This window comes from Bactrocera oleae, chromosome 2, assembly GCF_042242935.1.
Source record: "Bactrocera oleae isolate idBacOlea1 chromosome 2, idBacOlea1, whole genome shotgun sequence".
Classification (NCBI taxonomy): domain Eukaryota; kingdom Metazoa; phylum Arthropoda; class Insecta; order Diptera; family Tephritidae; genus Bactrocera; species Bactrocera oleae.
Genome location: NC_091536.1, coordinates 20747963 through 20774167, shown reverse-complemented (window position 1 = coordinate 20774167; position 26205 = coordinate 20747963). Strand labels below are relative to the sequence as shown.

The following is a 26205-nucleotide window of genomic DNA, read 5'->3' as shown; positions in this document are numbered from 1 at the left end:
ATGTTTATAGGATCCGTTTATTTATTGTTGTAACCCGAACTTTACTTCCAATACAAATTGGTCAGGTAAACGCGTAAAAATCGACAACAAAAGTTATGCAACCGAAAATATGCAATTCGGAAAATATGAAGAAATTCTTACAAAAATAAAAATAAATGAATCATACTAACTGCATAAGTTTAAAAATAAAGAAAAATGAACACATACTGAAACAAAACTATGTGACAACTCTGGCAGCAGTCGCCAAAATCATAACACGTTAAAAACAATAACAACAAGGCAACCAGCCAGATAATGAAAATAACCAGAAATAACAAGCGAGAACTGAACCACTGACGTCACTAAAATTATCCACGGCTCCCAATAGCAACAGCAATAACAAAAGCAACAGCGACAAAAGCCATCGGCATGAAACTATACGGAAACCGCCAACAGCACTTAAAAATGCCAACAACAGCAACAAAAACAAAAACAAAAAAAGGGAGGTAAACAACAAAGAGAATACAAAAATAGTATCCATTATGGGTGAGATGAAAAAATGGAAAAGGAATTGTTAAATGAGAACGGGAGCAAACAGGCACGTTCGCCAAGAAGGAGCTATGCCTATACTACGTAGCACAAAAACACAAAAAGGCACTATTAATGGAATAAGAAAAGAAAAAATGCAAATTGCCACTAGCGCTGATCATTACTATACATATTTACAAATGTTTAGATGTGAGTACAATCGGAAAGCCGTAAGACAAGTTAAAACCAAGCAACAAAATAAACTAAATAAGAACAGGCAAAGGAATTCGTGATGGTATTCAAAATGGAGCACATAAACGAAAATAGCGCAACGTTGGGAGATTCTAGTCTACACTATGGAGAAAGGACCAAAAATTTGCGTGGAATATAATATATTTGGTTATATATTGCAGCTTTAAAATATATTAAATTTTTAATATACCATATATATTTGATGAAATATCAGAAATTAATTGAAAAATAACAAAGAAAGTAACTTTATAAATATTTTCATTTATTTATTTTTTAAATCATCTAAAAAATGGTAAATATGGAGGCAAAGTGATCATTTAAAATCCAAAGCTTTTAGTGAGTTATAGTACATATTATAAGAAGAGGTGGGAAGAGCTGGAATAATATAAAAATTCTAACGCATTTTATTCAAATTTATATATTTAAATATCAATATTTTTAAATGATTTTTAATTCACTCGAATCCTAGATTTTTAAGATATTTTCAAAGAAAGTGTTTAATAAAAGAATTTGGGATATTTTAAGGATCATCGGTATCTATTTTCAAAATAAATAATAAACAAGAAAATAACAGTGGTTGTAGGTCCCACATATATCGTTATCTGACCTATAAGCTGCTCCAAACATTAACTCCAAAACATTATCCGTTTGGTTTCGAATAACCCGACAAAACAAATGCAACTTTTTCTAAGCGTTCAATGAAATCGATTAACAGATCAGAGCATATATATAATTTATAAAAATATTATTGTGCCAATATGGTTAAATATCACATTTTTATTACATGAACCGCAATTATACGTTTCGAAAACATACCAAAGCTATAAAATATTTCAAAACATTTTTTTTCAGAAATATAATTTAAGAAGTTTTGATATAGGGGACAACAGGTGTAAGAAAAGTAGTTATATATACGATCAACACATCTAGGATTCGAAGTACCGATTTAAGCAGTGTCTTAAGACTTTTGCAAACTTCGCGTTATTAAGCCAACAATTTATGGTACTCAAATCGACGATGTCATGTCGATTTTTTACGCCCGCCACTGTAGAAATACTTAAGGTCATGGATACATACTCGCTGTGTAAATACTTATTTAATAGGAGCAAATATAATCAGAATAATTGAAAATCGTTATTTAAATAGAAATTCTCATCATCATTAAGTATAGTCAAACGCCCTCCCTTGGCTATTGCAGGTCGTTAAGGAGCCAACAATAATATGCAGTCACACACATCTCCGTCAAAGGCGTTGGCAGTCAGGCAGGCAGCCAAGCAATCGGTATGGAGAAATGGACAAGCGCAAATATTTAAAAGTGACGGCTACCTCATCCGTGAGGCTAAAAATAGAATTTTCAATAATGAAGGAGGAAGAGTAGGAAAAAAGAAGAATGCAAAAACTGCAAGGCATAAAACGAAAAGGTTAAAAAGATTTTCAGAAAATAACATAAAAATGTACAGCACAACTCGTAAACTTAAAGTGCGAAGGAAGGGAAAGTGAACAGACACAACAACCGGCGTAAACAAAAATATTGGTCGCATTGGTTAGGCGACAGGTAAAGCATACTTCGGTGACGTGGCGTTGTTTGTACTCCGCTCCCAGAGGGGTGTGCGCATTGGTGTCAATATGCATTCAAAGTATGTAAATGCGGCCGGCAATAAAAAGGTAAGTCGAAAATAAGCACATGCACATATATGATGTAGACTTATTTGTACATACATACACACATACTTATGTATATGCATACGTATATGATTATACTTTTGTGAACAAAAGTGAGAGAAAGAGTTCAATTTCCAATGTGACCTGCAAAAAGGTAAACGAGCTGCCGCACACTGGACTAAAATAGAATATAAATATATAAAATAATATAATAATTTTATTCAAACAAAAAATACATACAGTAGATGACAATATGAATAAAAATATGATATTTTGGTTTGCTTTTGATTTGTGACACTAATTTTATTTGAACTTTAAAAATTAATATTAATTATTTTACAAAGCTTTTCTTTTAATTTCACTCCAGATATTTTCAATATGAGCCAATATATATCAAAATAATCAATTAACACGAACCCTATTAAACCGAAAAATCTACATATATTTCTTTCAAACTCCAAAATACATACTTTGCAAGAAAACCTTGTATAAGCAAAACAAAGATAAGTGTTTAAATTTTGTCAATTCAAAGATATTGATTACAAAAAATCGTTTAATGAAATAGTTACGAAAATCTATAACATGTTATTTTGCAATAAATTATTGGTGGAAATAACTAATATCGACCGTTATACGAAATTAAATATCCTATTTCCTAGATATTACCATATTTCTTAAATACTATTTTTTTATTTTATTTTTGCATTTTTTTTACAAAAATATAATTATTAATTTCCGCTTTTACAAACATTTATCCCACTATGCGTTAACTTCCCAGACAGAGAGGGCAGTTGTGCGACAAATTTGCATGCCCTAAAAGCTCTTCAGAAAAGACACCAGCAGCAGTAGCAACCAACGCCAACATTGTTGCTGGGTCGCACCGGTTGTAAATTGTCGGTCAACGGACGTTGGCAGCCGGCTGTTGGATGCCGGTTGTTGTTAATGATGCACGCTTCGACGAACCGACGAGTGGTTGGACTGTAGAAAAGTAGACTACCAGACAACGTGGCAGACGTTTTAGTAAACACACTCATATATGTATATGTATATAAATAGACATACATACAGATCATTTATGTAGTTGGTTGGAAGAAAGTGAGGGCCTGGAGCCAGACTAGGACGAACGTAAAGCTTAATTCGTTGCATACGTTAATGCACACATACTGCAAATGTTTGGTTATGTGTGTGTGTCAAAGGTGCCGATTGAGTTGCATTGATGGCTCGACTGCTGTTGATTGTGTCCATTATCTTGCTTTATACGTAATTCATTTACTTTTTTTTAATGAATTTCTTAGCTTGATGTGATATTTTGACTCTAACATACCAAAGTAAGTTCAGCAGATTCTTTTAAATAGCACAGCATATTTTTAATAGCAAAACATATAGTCATTTCTTAAAAAAAGGAAAATTATATCGCATTTTCAGTCAAAAGTCAAAAAAGACAATTATCAAAAAAAATGTGGCTAATTATACCCTGAACAGGGTATATTAAGTTTGCCACAAAGTTTGTAACACCCAGAAGGAAACGTCGGAGACCCTATAAAATATATACATAAATGATCAGCATGATGAGCTGAGTTGATTTAGCCATGTCCGTCTGTCTGTATACATATATACAAACTAGTCCCTCAGTTTTTATGCTATCGATCTGAAATTTTGCACCTGTCCTTTTCTAACAAAGAAGCTGCTCATTTGTCGGAACGGCCGATAGCAGACCAATATAGCATATAGTTGCCATATTAACTGAACGATCGGAGTAAAGTGTTTGCATGGAAAATTTTTTTATTTGACGAGGTATCTTCACGAAATTAGGCACGAGTTATTGCTTAAGGCAAATTATTCTTTACAGAAATTGTTCAGATCAGATCACTATATCATATAGCTGCCATACAAATTGAACGTTCGGAATCCAGTTTTTGTAAAAAGCCTTTGTATTTGTGAAGGGTATTATAGCTTCGGCGCAACCGAAGTTAACGTTTTTTCTTGTTTTAAGATATTTTCGCGAAGATCTGAGATAATGCTGATTCGAAACAACTGCGACATCACCTCAATCATCTGATCAGATTTAACTCGGACTGGTCTAACCGTGCGCGCAAACCGAATTGATTAAAAAAATTGGTATGGGCTTTTTTAAGCTCGTCTGAACTATATGTTTACGACTTGAAAAGTTGCTATTTGTAAAAAAAGCTATTGACTACACCCCTAAATTTGTGCTATTTACAGTTTGCTCTGACCAGTAAGCTTGCTTGTATCCACAAAAAGAGAAGTCCTCTGATATGAACATATTTTGCAAAAATTAAATCTGACAAATAAATTTTAAGCCCAAAAAATTTTGAATCCTGCTAAATGAAATAAAATCGTGTGAAAAAATTGAAAATTGTTTTATTTTTTTTCAAACCGTCTTAAATCAAAACCATGTAAAAAAAGACCGTTTAAACAGAATTAGGTTGAAGATTTATATTAAAATACGTGAAAATGTTTTTTTTTATCAGTCCATGTCAAATTTGATCAGTTGGTACACACATTTCAATTGAAAAAATTATATAAATAAATTAACGTAGAAAAAGTGAAAACGTTATCTAACAGACAAAATCCTAGAACATGAGAGTAATAATGTAAAAAATGCAGAGAAATTGAAAAAATAAATAAACAACAAATAAGAAAAAATGAGCAACAAAACCAGCGCACAAAAGCTGGCATAACGCTTAACACCTTAGATCTAGGAACCGCATAAGAAAAATTATGGACTTTTGAATTACCACAAAAATAACACAAAACCTGACCAAGAATACGAGCGTTCACATCAAGATAAGTGGGTGTCATAACGGAAATTACCTTTCAAGTACACACGACTAGGGTGGTAAGGCATTCGACAGCTGGTTGGATGGATGGAGCGAGTGGCAGGAGTGCTATATTAAATATATGCTATGCGACTTTAATATTTACAATCCAAAATGTTAACACGTTGTCGCTTTGCGCATACACATACATACATAAGTGGCAAAATGGCAGCTGCGACATTTTTCTACGACGTCTTTATTAAGTGTCACAGGTATGCTCATATTTATGACCTGTATATAAAAAGCATCGTTTGCAAGATAATTTTAATAAAGTCATGTATTCGTATGTATGAATGAAACAACCGATCGCGAAGTTATGGGCTGGCATGCAAGCTGCAGTAAATATACATACGTATTATATTTAAACAGAAATACGCAGTACAGTGGTAGACAAAATATAGTGCGACATGTTCAATTGCAGTTTTAAGACAAAGTTTTGAAAAATTTCATAATTTAGAAAATAAAAAATTTTAGATTATTTTGATTTGATTGTTTTAGTAAAAAATCGGTAGTTGTTTACATAGGATGTTTCAACATCCTCTGACACTCGCTCGCGCTAACAAATTTAGTATGTATTTAGAGCTATTTGGCAAAAGTAAGCGGGCGGTATGAATTTATTGTATAATATATATTCCAAAAATGTGCAAAAATCTAAATGAAAGCAAAAATTATTAAGTGAATTTTGTGAGATCGAAAAAACGTGTCACGTCTAAAAATGAAAAAAGCGTTCGAGTTGAACTTAATGTAAAAACATTTCCTACGCAATATGTGGCTCGAAGAAAGTTGCCACCGTTCACTTTAAAAACAAACTCGCTTAAATATATAGATAATATTCTTAGCTGATGCCAGTAACAGAGATCAGTATGAAAATTAATTTTCATACAATGACTCAAAAGAACCCTATTTTGAGCGGTATTATAAGCAACTGTTTACGAATAATGAATGAAACATAAAGATGCAATAAAATTAAATTGTGTGTGTTTTATTTGATTTTTCGTGTCTCATTGTTTGTATGGCTTTGAGCTATATATGTATATGTTTTTGTGTTTAACACCATTCAGGGGCAGGTGTATAAGCTGAGCTGCTTTTGTTGCGGTGTTTACACTTTTCCATACATAGAAAGTATACGCACACACAGTTTTATTATTTTTTATTTTTTGTAAGCCACCATCATTGCGGTTATTGTACATAAAATACACACATACATATACATATATACCTACACAATGCGTTTATAGAGTAGCTAACCAATATTTCATTACGATTATAAAACGTAGCGAATATCAAAAACAAATTTCCGACATTTGATTGTCGGTAATAATGCAGAAAAGAGCAAAACAATATTAAAACGAAAAAATTTCTACGATACGTATTTGAAATGCAAACTACAAACTACATACATATGTATATAATACATATTTAAATCTATTTGAACCGACTGAACAATGATTTCACACATACTTTTCACATATGTGTACGAATATTCATAAATAAGTCCATTTAGTTGATCTATATTTATTTCTTTGGGTATACAGTCATATTACGCACAATTACTATCGGGTACATACATACATAAATACGAGCGTTACTCGTACGTTGTATATGTTTGTTGTTGCAATTCATAGTTGCCGGTCTAGCTCAGTGTGTATATTTTTTGTTGTGAATAGTAAAAACAATGCCGAAAAAACTATTTACTATGGATATACGTAAATATTTGTACATAAAACTACAATGCGTATATTGATCAGCGTTTTGGTGCTGGTCAATGTTCATAATATCAAATTAGGGTAGCCAAAGAACAATCAATCAAAATTTGGTATTGACTATTCAGTCATAATCGAAATACAAATATATGAATGAATATGGTTTGTGTGTTCACTTCTTTCAAATGTATTATTTATTTATATTAAAATTTCTTATATGTTGTATGCATGTCATGCATGTATATGCTACAACTTCATTGTTTTCACTTTTGCTTTTTGTTCAAAAACATTTTTTTTGTTTAGCATAAATAGTTATTCGCTTATTTTTAAGTCCACTATATGTATATGTTTGAATATTTTTATTGTTGTTTTCAAGTACAAACACATATCAGGTATTTAGTTTTAAGTTAATGAATCGGATACAAAAAGGTTTGAGCTCATAAACACGAAGATGCTGCTAATCGAACTGTTTTACAATTTGTAAAAAAGATGTTTAAAACTTATTGCCTATTTTTTGTCTTCAAAAAAGTCACTTGACTATATTAGCAAATAACAATACATAACCACATTTTTTTTGTTTACATCTGGTTTTGCATTCGTCTTTTACTTTAAACGGTAATGCACATTTTTGTGCGACCGTTTTTGTATTTATCCACTTAAAAAAATATAATCTAGTTGACCTTAGAAAAAGGCATTCAGTTCTTCTGCATGTATATGTATGTATGTAAATGTGTGCGGTGGATATAGTAAAAAAAATATATATATAGTATTGGAAAAAATAATAGGGACAAAGGAATATGTTTGAATTAAAAGATATAAAATACAGTAATTCAAATATTACCGTCCATTCAGATAAATAATTAACAAAAAAAAAAAATTCACATTTTAATTCAAATATTACCGTCCATTTAAATAAATAATTAACCCCTTCTCACGACTGTCGGGTCTACGTAACCGGAACTGACCCGGATATTCCAGCCAAGGACTGTCAACTCGCCAAAATTCTGCCGCTACAACAACAACACAACATAAATAATTAACCTTTGAGTAGTTATTTAAGGTTCATTTGAGTTTAAAAAGTGAAAACAGATACATTTTGTATTTCACCCTGAAAAAAAAGAGTGACAAACTTTAACTAATTTGTTATTTTATTTAATTATTACATTTTCCATTCAAATCTAATATTTTGTTGATGCACGTTTCATTTTAACCACCTACTGACATCTTTGCAGCATGAAGCTCACATAGTGCAAGTCGTGACCGGTATTAAATACCGGGCTTCTTGAACTTTTCTCCATAATTCGTGCTTATTTTTCTCCACCGACTCAATTCTTCAGCAAACCCCCATAGGTGTCCTATAGGATTGAGATCCCGCGACTGGGAGAGCCATTCGAAGCATGTTTCGGTTTGTTGTAGTGGCATGTGCTCCTCCGCATAGGGCAACATTACAGTAATAAGCATGTCGAGATAATCTGTTGAACACATTTTGTCTTGTATCCAATAAATCGGCCCAACTCCACCCGTCGAAAAGTATCTCCATAACATTGATTCGCCTCCGTGTTTAATTATTTTTCGTGTATATCTGGGGTCAAATTCAGCATTTCGAGGTGGTACCTCTCCTCTGTTTTACATTTTGTTTGCTTAAAAACGGAAACTTTCTTGCACTTCTTCAAGTTAGACCAACTTCCCTAAGTCGGTTTCTAACTGTTCGACTGGTTACTGATGCATTTAGTAATCTTTCATATTTTCAGACGATACTAATTTACCCTGTTTTGGTTGCATTACTAGCAAATGGTCAAACTGTGCCGTTGTGTCCCGTTTCTATCCTCTTTTTTCACTTTTTCCATGTGAAGGCATCACAATAAAGACATAAATAATAATGCAGTTAAACGAGTGCTTTATATTTATGTAAATATTATATACAATAAATCTCTATGTTATTGGATTTCGGCACAATAATGTCATCATCATTAAACCTGAATAAATACAGTACTTATAGAACTGTTTATATTATTACCGTAAAATTTTTGCGGATCTTGGATATTCTAAGTCTTTAGAACATTAATGCTTAAATCGACAAATCTATATATGCATAAAAGAAAGTCATGTTAGTTACACTATTTATAACTCAATAACGGCTGAACCAATTTGGCTGAAAATTGGTGGGGAGATAACCTAAAAAAGTTTCCAGATACAACTTGGAGGATACGTAGCAACCCTGCTGCTAGGTGTTGCTCAAAAGACGTCAAACTTAAACTAAAACTCACCGATCCAAACAGGGTTAGATCGCCGATAACAGCTCTTGGCCGGATAAAATCCGCGTCAATTCCGGTAACGTAGGACCGGTTGTTATTGGAATTTTTTTTGGTTTTTTTATAATTAAAAATTATAAATAATACTCTCTTTCATTATAAAATTAATAAAATAAAAAATTCAACATCTTATAGTATCTCATGTTTTTTTGTGTATAATAACAAGTCTATGGAAGTAATGTTCAAATTTTAACACCTTGTACTATTACACCGGAAATAACGTTTTCGTTTTTATTCATAAATACAACTTTACTGTATTGAATAGTTTATAATTATTGTATACGTTAGCCACAGCAACGTGTGGACGTTGTCCTCTAGTAAAATAATAAAAAAAAGAGTAGTTTTAAAAACAAAAACCAAAACAAAGACATTGTAACAAATATATACAAAGTTACAAAAACACGAAAAGTGTGAAAATTTTCATGGACAATGCAAGAAACCCAAATGTCATAGGCAGGGCGCACCCATGCAGAACATACAAATACATACATATGTACAAATGATAAATGTTATGAAAAAAGCAATTGCGCACAGAGCTATACGCACTTTCCCTTCGGTACCATGTTTCGTATATACTCACTACTTGTATATAAAACATCCTGGATACACTGCCTGCCACCCAAGAGCACATGAACGATGTTGTCGTCAGTGCGTAAGTTGACGAAGATGTAATGGTTAAAAGCAAAGAATCTACTGAATATTCTTACAATCCACTACGAAGTTGTCGTCATTATGGACTCCTGTATTTAGTTTTATGATTGTTGTTGTTTTGTGGTAAAGCCACATTGCAAAAGTATGCAATTTTATATGTACATATAAACCTTTTTCTGAATTGGCTTTACTAATCGTTCCTCAGTGACTCTGATGAATGAGTTCCGACGAAGTTCATCGATAACTTTACACCTCGCACAAAATGTTGGGCCAAAGAGTGGAAAATTGATAGAATACTCGCCTACTACAATTAATTTTAGTTTAATATAATGTTTCCAAGAGTACTAGTTACAGCTTTAACCATATTGAAATTTTCGTTAATGTTACATTTCGGCACTAAACGTGGTTTTTCATAGCGCGAACACAAAACATATGTTAATTACACTATTTTGAGAATTTGTAGGGTATTCTCGAACTTTTCAACGCGCTGAAATTTAGAATTCTTCAGGAATGTTTGATAATATTTAATATTTTATCATATTCCTAGTAATGTATTCTAGATGTCAACCAGTGATCGAGAAAATAACCATCATGTTGATATGTTCCATATTTTCTTTTTTGTTAACGTCCTAATACTACTGAACTTACCTTATTGCTTATTTGGTGTTATGATTTTGGCGATAATTAATAAATTCCCTGTATGCTTTTAATTAGTTGACAGTAGTTTTGATTGTTTTAGAATTATCCAGCTAAAATATTTTTATTGGCAATGTATATTTTGTTCGCACTAGTGCTTATATATTTAAACAATTAGAAAACATTTCCAACACACTTTTTCCACTTACACTGAATTGCTTTCGCTGTAAAACTTTAGCACTTATCATAAAATTTTTTTGCTGTGGTTGTGGAATTTTTCACATAAATTGTTTTTTACTTTTTCACTTTTGCATTCGCGTTACCGTCTCGTTTTTCTCGTTTATTCGCTCTACTCTTCACGTCTTCATTGCTGCACACCTTACAACCACGGATAATTACAAGTGGAAAAATAAGGTAAAAGAAATTGACAAATACTAGGCAAAAGACGGCCCACAGAAATTCTTGGTGCACCTTCTAATTGGAATTTAACATATATAATTTTAGATTTCATACTTTGCTATGAAATTGTCGACATTTACAATTTATAGTTTAAGCAACACAACACGTTAAATCACTATTTTATTATATTTTCGTGGCATTATTGCGTCCGTAAACTCACAAAATAAATATTTTAGTACCGTTTTTGGGGAAAATACTTACACGCCTCCAGTATTACCAACCATACAATATAACCCACCACCTATCCATTGGATCATTGGATCAAATTTGGTACAATGAAAGACTATAAAGTGGATGGTGAAGAAGGTTTGTGTATGAGATGAATATAACTTCCACAAACTATACTATCAAAAATGTTTGAAAATTTTGCCTCATAAAAAATTTATATATTTTTGATATTCAGTTTTATTTAAGAAATTAAATAAAACATTAAATTCGAAATCTTACAGCGAATTCAACCAATTAATAGCAAATTTCATTGTAATATTTAGAGTTAGGTATATTTTGTAAGAAAACATCAGAATGAATTATAAACAAATGCCGATATTAATCTAAAAGAGGAAACTGCAAACATTACTAAGGTTCAATAACTTAGATGTATTAAAATAATTTAATTAAATCAGTTAAAGCGAGCTATGAAAAAGATATTATAATATTGGCAATTTGTAAACAACTACTTCCCATTAGATGCTGCAGTGTACAAAGTTGTCAAAACACCAGATGATGACAGCTGTGCACGTTTCGGTCATGGTAAATACCTGTGCAATGTTTTTGGCAGCCATTGTTCGTGTTACTATATTTTTGCCGATATTTAAGTTAATTTTTGGAAGTAATTGATAATTGATTTAATAATTTGTGTTAGAAATGCGTAATCTGAAGTTAAAATCGTGCAAACAATTGGGTGTCAAAGTGCACAATGTTAAACAAATTTTATTAAATCCAAATATAAGCCCCAAGGAAACTGACGAAACCGTCCATGTAGTTTCCGACGATAAGCTTTATGAGATAAAAACAGTCACAGGCAGCATAAAAGAGATCGCCGCAGTTCCAGGAATTGTAGCGGCGGAGTACTTAGCTCTAAATGATGAGATATGTCTGGCCACAGAAGGAGGTGAAGTGCTAGCTGTATCATCAAGCTCAGGCGCCATTAACGAATGCACATTTTGTGATATTGGATTGAAAAATATGTCATGGAGTCCAGATCAAGAAGTTGCCGTTTTTATAACAAAGGCAGACACACTTGTTGTTATGACCTGCACTTACGACGTCATAAATGAACATATGTTTAAAGAAAATTGCGATCCTGAAAGTCAGTTTGTTAACGTTGGTTGGGGTAAAAAAGAAACGCAGTTTCATGGAAGCGAAGGTAAAGCGGCAGCTAAACAAAAAAGCGATTTCAAACCACCGGAGAATGTAGAGGAGCTACCGCAGGTTTGTCATCATTAAACATTTCAGATATTCAAATATTAATTTGATGTTTTTCTATATGCAGAATATTGAAATTACCTGGCGCGCTGATAGTAGTTACTTTGCAGTGTCTTTTGTCAATAATGAAGTTGGACGTATGTTTAAAATTTTCAAAAAGGAGGGCGAATTAGTATACATTTCCGAACGTTCACAAGGTTTGCAATATCCGGTTGCTTGGCGACCTTCAGGTAACTGGATCGCTATGCCACAGATACTACCCAATAAAAGTACTATCTCGCTTTTCGAGAAAAACGGTTTGCGACATCGTGAAATTACACTGCCATTCGAAATTGAAGAAGAACCCATACAGTCTTTACGTTGGAGTAACGATTCAGATATCTTAGCTGTAGAAACATTAGATCCATCCACCAAAAAGCAATATATTTACCTCTATACCATCGGTAATTATCATTGGTATCTGAAGCAAGTACTTACTTTTGAGCAAACGGATCGCATTGCTTATCACTGTTGGGATCAGCGTATAGGCGAGGAAAAGACTTTGCACATATGGCTAGAAAATGGTCGTTGTCTTATTTATCGCTGGTATTTTGATTTCGATCGCTTTGCACGAAGTGGCCTTGTTGTTGTAATAGACGGTGCAAAATTACTGTTCACCGACTTTTCCAAAGCGATTCCACCACCGCCGATGTGTAGCAAAGAATTTCAAACAGACGCTTATATCAATGCCATTGCCATGATAAAAGCCAACGATGGGAATTTGCTATTGTGCGTTTACGACGCAAAAGAGCGCATTCAGCTGTTTAATGTGATCATCGGCACTAATTCCATATCCTTCACAAAGATCTGCATTTTTCAAAGGCAAGAGCCCGAACTAGAGAGACACTGGACACCACCGGTAGAGCTGGGTAATTTCTTCTTGCTTGACGAAGATCATTTTGTAGCCACAGTAAACATTGCTGAAAAGAGCATAGTGTTTCTGTTTCGTTTATTGTTTGAGACGAAATCTTACAAGACGATCAGCAGTTTAAAACTGAACAGCGGCGCTGTTTGCAGTTGCATGGGTTTCGAAACTTTGCAACAATTCTTCGTGCAAACACTTAATGGCAAAGTGTACCAAATATCAATAAACAATGAGCCAACACTTAAGCTTGACAAGGTTTACCAACAATTGGACCATGGTGTATTGACTATGGAATGGTGTCGAACACAGTCGGCACAAGACTGTCTCATTTCATTGCTGTACAATCAGCGTTTGTACATTGATAACGAATTGTTGGCCGGCGATGTGACCTCATTCTGCTTGGCCGGCAATTACTTGGCTTACACAAAGTTAACCGAGTTGAATTTCGTTTTACTCTCTACACGCCAACATGCCTATAAGCGTAATATGGAGCGTGGCGGCAGACTAGTGACCACTATAGCGAATGATGCTCGCGTCTTGCTACAAATGCCACGCGGAAATTTGGAAGTCATTTGCCCGCGTGTGCTTGCCTTAGAGATTATCGGTCAAATGCTCGATCAGCGGCGCTATCGTGAAGCGTTCAACATGCTGCGCAAGCAACGCATAAATTTTAATATTATTTGTGATCACAATATGGTTAACTTTGTAAAAAATTTGAACGTTTTCTTTAGGCAGATAAGAAATCCGCAATTGCTAAATCTTTTCCTAAACGATCTGCAGAATGAGGTATGTTTTTTCTTATTATTTATAAGCTAATACAGTTTGTTAACCTGTATATTAAATATATATTTATTTTCGCTTCAACCCTCAAGGACTACTCCAAAACCATGTATGCCTGCAACTATACTGCAGCACAACAAACATACCCAGAAGGCTTCGAAATCACATCTAAGGTGAATTATATCTGCACGCTGTTGTACAAATATATGTCAGAAGACGACCCGGAGCATTTTCGTTTGCCCATTATTACGGGTTTTGTGAAAATAGGTAAGGTGGAGGAAGCACTGCGGCTAGTCTGGGAAGCTAAGAAGCAACAAAATTTACACGCTAAATATGTCGATAATTCTATGTTGCGCTCAGCCGAAGAGGCGCTCAAACATCTGCTCTACTTGGTTGATGTAAACGAATTATATAATGTTGCGCTGGGCACATACGATTTCGATTTGGTGCTTTATGTAGCGGAAAAGTCTCAAAAAGACCCCAAAGAATTTCTACCATTCCTTAACGAACTAAAGCAGTTGGAAATGAATTATCGTCATTACAAAATTGATTTGCATCTGAAGCGTTACGATAAGGCATTGGAGAATATCGCTAAATGTGGACCTGAAAAAATCGACGAAGCTTTGGAGTTTATGAATCAACATCTTCTTTATAAAAAGGGTTTGAAGTGCTATGAAAATTGTGAGCATTTGACTGAGCTAGAAAAGGAAAGTCGACATAAATGTCATATGCGCATCTGCTTGGCCTTTGCGGATCACTTGCGCACTGAGAACGATCTCGCTAGTGCGAGCATTATGTACGAGCGCGGCGGCAATCTCGCACAAGCGCTACTCTGTTCCAAACACATATTGGATTGGCAACGTGTGCTGATGTTGGCGCAAAGGGATACAAAGGATGCACAGGATGTAGGCACAGTGGTGCTGTAAGTACATAATTAAAAAAAAAATATTTTTTGTTATTAAAGTATTATTGAAAATTAATAAATATTATATATATATATATATATATATATTTTATTAGTATCATATATATTTTTTTATAAATATATTATATATTTTTTTATTAATATATATATTATATATATTTTTATTAATATATATATTATATATATTTTTATTAATATCATATATTTTTTGTAATACATAAAATATTCTTTCACCTAGCTCTATGTTGCCAGCTTTACTTGAACAGGGGCACTATCAGGTCGCACATGAGCTACAAAAGACTTATGGCAAAAACTTTAAGCAAGCAATCAAGTGCCTCGTGAAGGGTCATCTCTACTTCCAAGCGATTGTGGAAGTGAGTGTAAACAGCGAAGAAGTTGCGTTATTAGAGCAATATGTCAAGCCAAAGTTGCTCGCATACGTCAAGCAACTACAAGAGCAGTTGTCGGATGATGAAACAGATTTTATTGCTCACAAGAAACGTTTGCATGATGTTCGCTTGTTTGCGCAACTCAAGCGCACTGGTTTCTTAAATAACGATGAAGTGGTTGATATTGACGAAGCCGACTTACTCTCCGACACTACTAGTATGCGCTCATCGCGCTATACTGGAAGCTCTCAAGGCACCGGGTGAGTTTTTGACTGAAATATTAACACTTTTCTCGTTTTTAATTTCATTTTTATGCAATTAATTATTGTTTGAAGCTGCCATGCGCAACATGATTGAGTTTTCGTTTCATACATCAAAATTTTATAATCAGTACATGCACATTATCTTTTAATTTATATTCATTTTTTGTTATTTTTGTTTTCCTTCAGCAAAACATTCTGTTCGGCCAAAAATCGTCGTAAACACGAACGTAAGTTACTTAGCTTAAAGCCCGGCAATCCATTCGAAGATATCGCACTCATTGATGCGCTGCACAATGAAGTCATGAAGTTGGTCAATCAGCAGGAACAAGTGCGTGACACATGCAAAGCCTTAATAAAATTACAAATGAACGAGCTGGCATCGTCGTTACAAAAGCAATATGCACAAATACTCACACTGCTGCAAGACTCCTTCGATACGATATGGACTGAAGAAATGGCCAATGCACATACTATGCAGTACAAGCAATCACCTTACACCGATTACACACAATTGCAAAATGAACAACGCTACGCATTGTTGGGTAAGTGCGCCAGCGATGCAAACAAAGTTGTATTTTATTTCAAAATAAATAAATTTCTTTCTACCCACAGCTCCGCACAAACGTTTTAAGCCGCAAATAAACATTATCGATTGGATGTGTGAAGTACTTGCTTAGACATATAAATATACGTTACTACTGTATAAATTTTAATCATAACAATAACAATAATAATAATAATATAAACACACATTTAAGCTGCATGCACACTTTGTCTGGCCGGGCAGCGTGTAATCGCCTGGCTAGTATGAATAAACGTAAAATACTTTAGCAATTAATCAAATCTGTATTTACAAGCAAAAATTGTATGTAACAGCAATCAAAAGCATTGAATTATAAAAAAGGTATGTATACTCATGCATATGTTTGTAGTATTTGTCAGATATTTTGTACATACCTTGTTAATAAAAACCGAGAGTGAAATTTTGTTTAGCTAAATGCAAAAATTTATGCAAAACAAATTTTCTTTTTCATAGAAACACTTTTACTCTTCCTTTACATGAAATCAACTTACATTGATAGTGTGCGCCATGCGAGTTTAATTATTCAGCCGTGAAAAGTGTTTTCAAGTGGTATATGGTACATGTTACATTTAAAATTTGAAACACTATAGAAGACTCACCTCAAAAGCACTTTCACTAATTCAATAAATCGTTGTTGCATATGAAAGAATATCCCTTTTTTTGTTTTTTTTTCTATTATTTTTTTATACTATTTTTTTTCTATTATTTTTTTATACTATTTTTTTTCTATTATTTTTTTATACTATTTTTTTTTTGTTGGTTTTTCTTTTACTTTTTTTTGTTGTTTTTTTCTCGTATTTTATTTTTTTCTTTTCTTTTATTATCTTTTATTTTTTTTCTGTTTATTTATTTTTTCTTTTATTTATATTTTTTATTTTTTTTCTGTTATTTATATTTTTTATTTTTTTTCTGTTATTTATATTTGCTTTCTTTTATTTATATTTGTTTTCTTTTATTTATATTTGTTTTCTTTTATTTATATTTGTTTTCTTTTATTTATATTTTTTATTTTATTTAAATTTATTTATTTTTAATTTATTTTTTGTTTCAAAGGGGGAATCTTTCGTAGATACTGCCAGTAATAGACGGCATGCGCGATTCATACTGTACGCTAAGGGTACACCTTATTCGGGTCTACGCCCAGCAAGAATAATCATACTATGCTAGACTTGCGTAACAATACACCTACGTGCTAAACCAACCAAAGTTTAGCTTTGACTGCAGTTCACTGGTCCTATGAGTCCGCCGTTAGATATTTCTTCACAGGACCAAGATTAGCTCTTCATTGACATTTTTCTGGACCACTCTTCACTGGTTCTTCTGTTTTCGCTACCGCGTGGCCTCTTATATCTCTTAACTCCTAGCGTGCAATTGCGGATCATATTGTCACTTTATTCCATACGAGCTTACATTCTATCGTGTGCACTGAAGCCACACGTTCTTTTATAACAGTTTCTATCTCTGTTCTCTCTATTTCGAATTTCGGACAGGTGAAGAAAATATGCTGCGCGCTTTCGCTGCCGTTACCGCAGAAAGAACAATATGTCACGTTATCGTGATCGTGATATTTAATGCGATATTTCCTGAAGCATGCGTGTCCAGTGAGAAATTGCGTCATGTAATAATTCGTCTCGCCGTGCTTTCTCTCCATCCTTTTTTGCGTTGTCCCAGCGCCTCTGCCACTCACTTATACTTTTCTGCCTCTCTTCGTTTCGCTCTTCTGTTGTGAGATGTCTTCCATTTTTAGTGCTAAGATTTATATGTTGTCATCAATGTCATCTGAGGCGACCTCTAAAGAATGGGCTCATCGATGGAGTTGGAATAGAGGGGAAGGAGTGTTAGCTAGAAAGTAAATTTTAATTGCTTGGTCTATTTTTCACCGCTGTAACCTTATTTATATTCTTGTTCAGTGTGAATATGATATGAGTAAACAATTTTTTTGACTTCGAGAGGTGCTCAATTGATGTTTCATAGATAAAATACAATAATTATTTTAAACCGTTTGACGACGACAGATATGCGAAGTAATTGGTTGCAAATTGTATACAAATAATTCCATCTACGAAAGGATATGCCATCTTCCATCCGTGAGTATAAAATTACCAAGCCGAAATAAGTTATTTGGTCGCTTATCCAAAAATTCGGTCATTACATAGAACGAATGCTATCGTAGACCATTGAAATGAAAAGGTACTTGTTAGCTCTATTATTCTGGTCTAGAAAAATCCTCTCCTAGTGTGATAGTATAATGTATAAAGAAGCTCTGTATAAAATTTGAAGTAAATCGATTGAGTAGAACTTGAGATATCATGCACACCGTTTCTAAAAAAATAGTTCAGAGAAAACACCTTTTTAGGGACATATTATTCTTAAAGGGTTACACTACAATAATACGAAAAAAAATCGATTTTTTTAAATTTCTAAACCGGAATACCCCCTTAATATCCCGTAACATTTTCTATGTAAGTGTTTTCCATCATATATCTACAATATATCTTATATCTACTGAAAGGAGAAAATGTAACCGAATAATTTTATAAGTGTTACGCCTTCACAACCCTCAGTACCCACCATCTTGTCTCGAGTAGTAATTTTTGGATTCAAAAACCCCAGACTGAAGGTTATGAAGGCCTATAAAATTGTATGTAAATTGTTAATTCGCGTTTCACACTGCTAAGCACCCCGGCTGTGGCTGCTGAGGAAAAAAAGGTGAGGGTGAGATTGTTACGATTATTCGTACAACTGCAATTAAAAGAAATATTGAAAATTAAGCATTGAAAACACAAAATCTCTTTCACGTAAACTAACACATTTTGCTATAGAAATTTACTTATGCACATGCCATCAATATCAGTTTGCCCTTACATATACATATTTAATATGTTCATATATACATCTGTGAATCGCTAAATAATAATAACTTTTAATCAGGAAATAATTAAATCGTTTGATTCGTATGAAGGGGCGTCAAAGCGTGATTAAGCAATGATCAGAAAAAAACGCCCACTAAATTAGTTGAAATTGTTTCGTATTTTAAAAGAGAAATTTATTGTTTTATATTACATCTGATTTTTCCAGTTTTCCGCAAAAACTGAAAGGAGAAGCCTTCTCAGCAGATGCTGACACATCTCTAGTCTTCGCATCACCACTGTGAGGATGTCTGTGGTAGTCTCTCTATCTGTTTGTCGCATACGTCTCATGTTGAATATTTAAATCCACGTCGCTCAAAGCAGTATTTAGACATTCGAGTCCACGGGCTACCACCATAGTTTTGCGAAAATAAAATTGCAAATAGCATAGATTTTTCGATTTGAAATTATTATGCCCATTCCTTCCAAAAACCTTAAAACCTTTAAGAATGTCAGATACCCTCTACCTCGATGTATACGTTCTACCAATATGCCTCAACATCTCGTACCATACTTCAATACTTGTTAACGTATAACAGTATTTCGAAAGCATCTTTGTTTAGAAGAAATACTTCCATATATTTAGTGAATACGACTCTTTAAAATATACTATATTATGATGTTTAAACGGTAATTTTTTCTAGTGGAGATCGACCTCAGTTTTTTTTCTTCGTATTTGCCAATCATATTCACAATCTGGCTTGATTTTATTTATCGGTCCGTCAATTACTAAATGTGAAGAAAAAATCTGCTGAATCGCTAAACTTCTTGTGCCCATAAAAATAAGGTTTCATAATATTCTAACCTTATATAAAATCTTACATGAGCTTTAAGATACATATTCTACCGCAGACCAAAATATTTCGAAGTGGAGGCCACATACAAAACATTAGGTTTACAATTTTTATAAGTGCAATAACATTGTAAAAAAAGTAAATCACTCTTAATCAATATTCTGTTGAAACAACAACCTGTTCATTCATTTAGTTGGGCTCTCTGTGAGGGAAACTATACGTGCATACAGTGGTGATCATAAAAATAGTATTTATAAAAAAAAATCGCGGTCGGTAAGCGTAGATATCTTGTCAAATAGTGGTCCGACAAATTAGCAGGGGAGCAAAGGACGTGTGCGAAAATTAAGATCGATATTTCAAAAACTGGGGAACTAGTTCGCCTATATACAGACGAACAGATAGAGAGACGTGCATGACTAAACTTTATACATATACTGTATAGTGTCTCCGATGATTTCTTTTGTGTGTTACAAACAACGTGGCAAACTAAATATACCCTGTTCAGGGTATACATATAAAAGTGTTGTAAGCGAATACATTTTGTAGCAAAACATGTTTAATTGACTCTCACTCAGTGTAATGTCATTGAATTTACTTAAATTAAGGGTAAGAAAGCGAAATTTCGAATACAACTTTTTCAACTAAAAAAAATCCAAATTTCATTTGCATTTTTTTGCCTGGTAATTGTATGATCACGACTGTATTCGTAAATGTATTGAATTTATTAAGTCACATTTGCATTCAAACTGGTTTCAGTACTTTTCGCGAATGCACTTCTCACTCAACGATTTATCTGAGCGTTTGTTTGCTAGCTGGTCCTTCGCTCACTAGAAATTTGCTTTTGTGACCGGATGTTATCGTTGTGACCCTTAAGCGCCCTTTTTATTGTACCATGTGTTGTCATGTGTCACCTGTTGAAGGAAAATTTCAGTACTCACTCAGATTTTGAAAGCCATTCATACTATATGCACCATTTATACATATTTGTGGGTTGTTTGAGTTTTTTATCGATTTATATTTAGGAAGTATTTAAAAGATCATTGAATCTATTTCGTTAAGCCTCTAATTCAGTAATTTTATTTGACATAAACATTTGACTTTAAAATTATTCTAAAATTCCACGCAGAGAGCGCGAACTGTGGTCCCACTAATTGAATAGCAGGGTAGGTCCGAATATTAAATTTTGGGTTGCCTATTCCTGCACAAGAAGCTAGTCTTTAACTTGGTTTGAACCAAGTCTAGTCTCCATCTGAGTCGATACTTCGATATCGTCTATACCAACATGTCAGCTTTGGCTTTGCTTCCGAGCTTGCAGTTGCTCAAGCTAAGCATCATCCGACAGCTCAGCGCTTGGTGAACATACGTTGCTTACGTTAGACTTCTGTTGACTTTAATTGAGTTATTACTGTGATCTGAGTCTAGCCAAAGTCCAATCCAATCTAGTTTAAAGATTGTCAACGAGACCAAATACAGACTTTAGAGTTATACTTATTATAAATCGGCAGAGAAAGAAAAGCCTGTGGTCCATGAAAAATGCAAAACTAACAAAATCTATCACCACACGGCTTTTTGCAAAATGTTGAAAGTTTCAACGCCAGTTGCCAGATGGGGATCATGATATTACTTTTTGATAAATTCTATCTACACCGTAAACACTTTTATTTTTCCTGCACTTTTCTTTTCCTGCAGTCAGCACTCTTTTATCACACCTTCACACAAACTATCTTTTAATCACTTACAACTTCAAATTGCTCCACTGTATTGCACATTACAGTCAACAAACACTTTTCAGCGTCTTTGCTGGGCGATCAAACAAAAAAGCACGTAAACAAACAAATTGCTGCAAGATGAAGCATTGCAGCGCATTGCAAAGTTATTCGACGCGCTCTCGCACATCGATATTAAACACAGCAAACAAACAACAATAATACACAGAAATCAAACTTTGGAGCTATAAACAAAACGCTCAGCAATTGGCGCTGAGTTGACGTGTGAGCGAAATGAGCGTCAAATGGTGTTTGCGCCAACCGTTTGGACTACGTCTACTTTGGGTATCAGCGGCGTTTTGGCCTCGGCAAATCATTTGAGTGTGAACATCGGAGTTGAGCGGTTGTGTTTACTTGCTTTTGCGCGCGCGTGTGCAATTTTCCAAACACTGTTTTTTTCGAAATACAACCAATGAAAGAGCATACACCCATAACCACGCGTAGTGCAGTGTATAAGTATGTTTTCTAAAAAAGTTTAAAGCAGTAAAACTGCCTATTTGCGAGTTGCGGTGTTTATTTTCGAAACGAAATCGAAAGCGAAGTGTTGTGCGCTTACAAAACAGAAAAACGTGTGGAATTTGTTGTTCATTGGAAAAGGTAAATTTCAAAGATCACATGCGTTCGCACTCTAGTGTGAAAATGCGGGAAATTTTTCGATCTAGCAAAATATCGTTGTTGAAGTGAGAAAAGTGTTAAGAAATTTCAAAAGCAACATGTTTACATGTGAGAATCTCTGACCAGCTTCGCGAGTTTGTGTTAAAAATCATTGCAGCAATCACATAATACTAAGTTGTATAGTGTTATGAACATGAAATGCAATTAAGTAAAAACGCGTTATACATACAGTGTTTGGAAGAAGTTTGGTTTTTTCAATTATTACTAAATTTTTATTATTATTATTTGTCTTTGTGTGCATAATTTCTGTATTTGCGCGCTCTATTATTGTTTAACATTATTGTTATAATATTGTGTCTTTAGTTTTCTACAGCGAACGTGTTAATTAAGCAAATATTGTCATTTCACAACTCGCTAGATTCGTCGTTTTTTCCATGATTCTTCCTTTTTGTTTATGGTTTTTCGATAGAAAGCAAAATTGAGGTTTTCAATTTAATAATTTCATGTAGTTTCGTGCTCGAGTTCATTGTAATTTTCAATTTCACTTTGCATTGAAGCGATTTCTTTGTGTTGAACGCGTTTTAAAACAAAAAATTCTACTTCTCTTTATATATTTTCTCGAAAAGGTAAAAATTTTACTATTATAGAAAAAACGCATTGAATAAGCAAAAAAATTAACCCAACAAAAAAATAAGAAAAATAATACGTACTAAGTCACATATAGCATAATAAAATGAGCCAAAATGCGTACGAACATACCGAAAATGGAAAGTGTCAATTGTTAACGTTTTTGTTTGATATTGTAACCGTTTAAAGCGGTGCTCGTGTTACAGACACACTTATGCACTGAAACTGTAAATATAATGCGAAAATCGCAACGAAAACAAATATTGAAAATTAAATAAGAAAAAAGAATTAAATATGCCGGAATGCTGCAAGTTATGAAAGAAATTTTATTTTTTAAAAGCTTTAAAGTGAAAATATCAAAATTATTAATTTTTACATAATCAAACAACTTCAAGCTGAAAGATATTTTCCGCACTAAACTTAATAGTCAACAAAAAAATCAATCGTTAAGCAACTGTTTTATTTCAACACATTTATGCAGGGTGAGTTTTAAGAAACTGGGCTTACTTTATATTATTATTTTCTTATAGTTTTTTAAGTGGAATTTTTGAATTAACTTTGCTTGTTGATAGCTTAGAAAAAAAAAATTTTTTTTTTTCAAATGTAAGCCCAAATATTATATATAGCATTTAGAAGCAATTCAAACTAAGAAATATCAACCATAAAAGTTATCGAGAGTCTCAACTAGCTCTTGATGTCGTTTTTTAATTACGATTTCCTGTAATTTTCATTGATTATGTCAAACTTAACTGATATATTAGCAAAAAACAAAATGGCAATGGTTACCTTCCAGCAATCACGCAAACATGACACCCAATTTCCATGCATTTGAATGTAACCGACTGCTTTTAAATATTTTAAAATGGCTTTTAAATATTTTAAATTCTACATCTTCCAAGCCAAAATCATCATTTTTAAATCGTGAAAACCACATTTGGCAATTTCGCTAAGCTAGAGCCATAAGCTTCCATCAAAATACTATGAATTTGGTAATTAATAAAGTATAATTTCCATCAAAAACATTTTTTCAGACGCAAAGTTCGACATATTTGAATGAAAATAAGTTTCACCGAAGCTATAATACCCTTTTTGGAACTTGATTCCGATTGTTCAGTTTGTATGGCAGCTATATGCTATAGTAGTCTGATATCGGACGTTCCGACAAATGAGCAGCTTCTTAGTGAGGAACTATTGTAGTTTGTATATATACAGACATAGCTAAATCAACTCAGCTCATCATGCTAATCATGTATACATTTTATAGGGTCTCCGACGGTTCCTTCTGGGTGTTACAAACTTCGTGGCAAAATTAATATACCCTGTTCAGGGTATAAATATTATTGTAGTTTACGCTTCAAGTTTACGCGACATATACTGAGAAAAACGCACAAGGATAGTAGCTTTCCCACGCATGTTCGAAATATAGAAATAATGGACTAATAATCCAGTACCGCAATCTCTTGATAAACCGCACGAATAAAGTTAAAGTTATAAACCCAATATTTTAAATTAAATTCTGTCACGCACTACGAACCAGTCCATTATGATTGACATCTAAACTTTTCAATCACAACAAGCATTATCTAATACTTTTACAATATTTTTTTATTAGCTTTTCATAATTCTTAACTTTTAATTTGAAACGTGAATTTTTACCTGCCTTCGTAGAAATATTTATAACTTCATACGAAATGGCAAAAAAATATGAGTGCGTTTGAAACATGTTTTTTATATGATTTTACACCCTTGCCCCACTAACTCCCGGCCATATAAGTGAATGTCGCTCTCTTGGAATTGTTGCTCGTTCGGCTTGACTTCACTCTGACGCTTGTTGGCTGTTAAACTGGCAAAACGACTTTCAACATCACTGGCATTTGCAGACCTCAACACGCTGAATTTATTTATACATTGTTATTGTTTCTTACTGGTTTTTCTATTAAGCATATTGTTTTTGCTTTTATTATTTAAGCGTTAGTATAATTTATTTTCTTAGTTTTTTCTTGGTTTTGAGGGTTTCTCGTTTGTTTTTTACTTCGGTGCCATTTACTTTGTTATATTTGTTGTCTTATTAGCCGTTTCCTTTTGCAAGCAAAATATGGTTGTTTCTTCGCCATTTACCAAGCTTGGTGGTGGTGACTTTGTGTTGAAGTTATAAGCGATTCGAGATTCGCGAGTAGGAAGTTAGAAATTATTTAAAACGTTTAACTGGCGCAGAATTGATTTATGGTAGTAGTATTACCGTCCAGTGAAATCTTATGCATTATATATGTACGATTGAATAATGTTTATTTATTGTTGCATAAAAAGAGAGCAAAATGTTGGTGATTTATTAAAACAAAGTTAGTAAAATTTACTTTTATAAAATAGATATATATGTATATATATTGACGCATCCTATTTCAAGTTACTCAGCATTTAACCTTTGGAAAACTTATTATAATACATTAAAAAATATTTTATGCTAAAATCAAAAAAAAAAAGTTACGAAAAATTCACTCTCAAATGATTAAGAAAACAACTGATACTAAATATCAATACGTTCCCACGGCAGCCGGGTCTACATAATCGAAACGAACCCAAATTTTTATCCGGCCCAAAACTGTCAACTCAGCAGCATTGCTCCAAATTACTTCAAGGATGTTTTCTGTCCCTACAACAAAAGCAACAACGTCAAACCGATTTTAGAGCAGCCTCTGTTTGAAGTTCCAAACGTTGAAATTGTTAAGCCTTTTTCTTTTCATACGTAAGAAAATACCGTTGTTATCTTTATATGCACTTTATTTTATTCTTTAAAAAATTATTATTAAATTAGACTTTAATTTCGCTATAAAGCGCAAACGTGCTAGGCTTGAAACCTATAATTTTTATTTAAATGCAGTATCTCAAAATTAGTTAATGTAGACCTGATCACATCGAATATATGTATAATGCATATGGAACCAATGAAAAGTGATTTTCAAGGTCTCCAAACTAAAATACTATTGTTGTGAGCTATCTGCATTCATATTTTTATTTTGACAACAATTTTTCCTTACAAGCTGCTTTTTTATACTATAATCCTGCAATAAATATATGGATTTGTATACGCATATGTAACGTCAATATTATTGTATATTGCCAGTCTACTAAGAATATGAGTAAGCCTCTCTTTTAGAGTTCAGAGTGTTTTTTCTCTTTCATTATAATTCTTTTACGACTTGAAC

General features: G+C 33.3%; 2 protein-coding genes across 4 annotated transcripts in view; both read left to right on the top strand.

The window, feature by feature from the left end:
- Positions 1-11637: 11637 nt before the first annotated feature.
- Positions 11638-16747, top strand: Elp1 (elongator complex protein 1). The gene is made up of 6 exons (XM_014240340.3): positions 11638-12453; positions 12515-14137; positions 14224-15053; positions 15295-15705; positions 15895-16250; positions 16321-16747. Exons 1-6 carry the CDS (start codon positions 11887-11889, stop codon positions 16383-16385), a joined length of 3852 nt encoding a protein of 1283 aa, XP_014095815.2. The 5' UTR covers positions 11638-11886; the 3' UTR covers positions 16386-16747.
- Positions 16748-22067: 5320 nt separating this feature from the next.
- Positions 22068-26205, top strand: part of LOC106617419 (mucin-22) — a 45320-nt gene continuing 41182 nt past the window's right edge. The window contains exons 1-2 of one of the 3 annotated variants that reach the window (XM_036377427.2): positions 22068-22357; positions 23023-23484. The gene's annotated coding sequence lies outside the window, so the exon portion shown is untranslated. Of the gene's footprint in view, positions 22358-23001; positions 23485-26205 lie in introns of all 3 variants that reach the window. The other 2 variants (XM_036377428.2, XM_036377431.2) reach the window with 2 other exon arrangements.

Excerpts from the sequence above, each read along its gene's own strand:
- Elp1 (XM_014240340.3), top strand. The coding sequence starts at position 11,887 with ATGCGTAATCTGAAGTTAAAATCGTGCAAACAATTGGGTGTCAAAGTG. Across the intron at positions 12,454-12,514 it reads ATGTAGAGGAGCTACCGCAG|AATATTGAAATTACCTGGCG; the intron begins GTTTGTCATCAT and ends TTCTATATGCAG. Across the intron at positions 14,138-14,223 it reads TAAACGATCTGCAGAATGAG|GACTACTCCAAAACCATGTA; the intron begins GTATGTTTTTTC and ends TCAACCCTCAAG.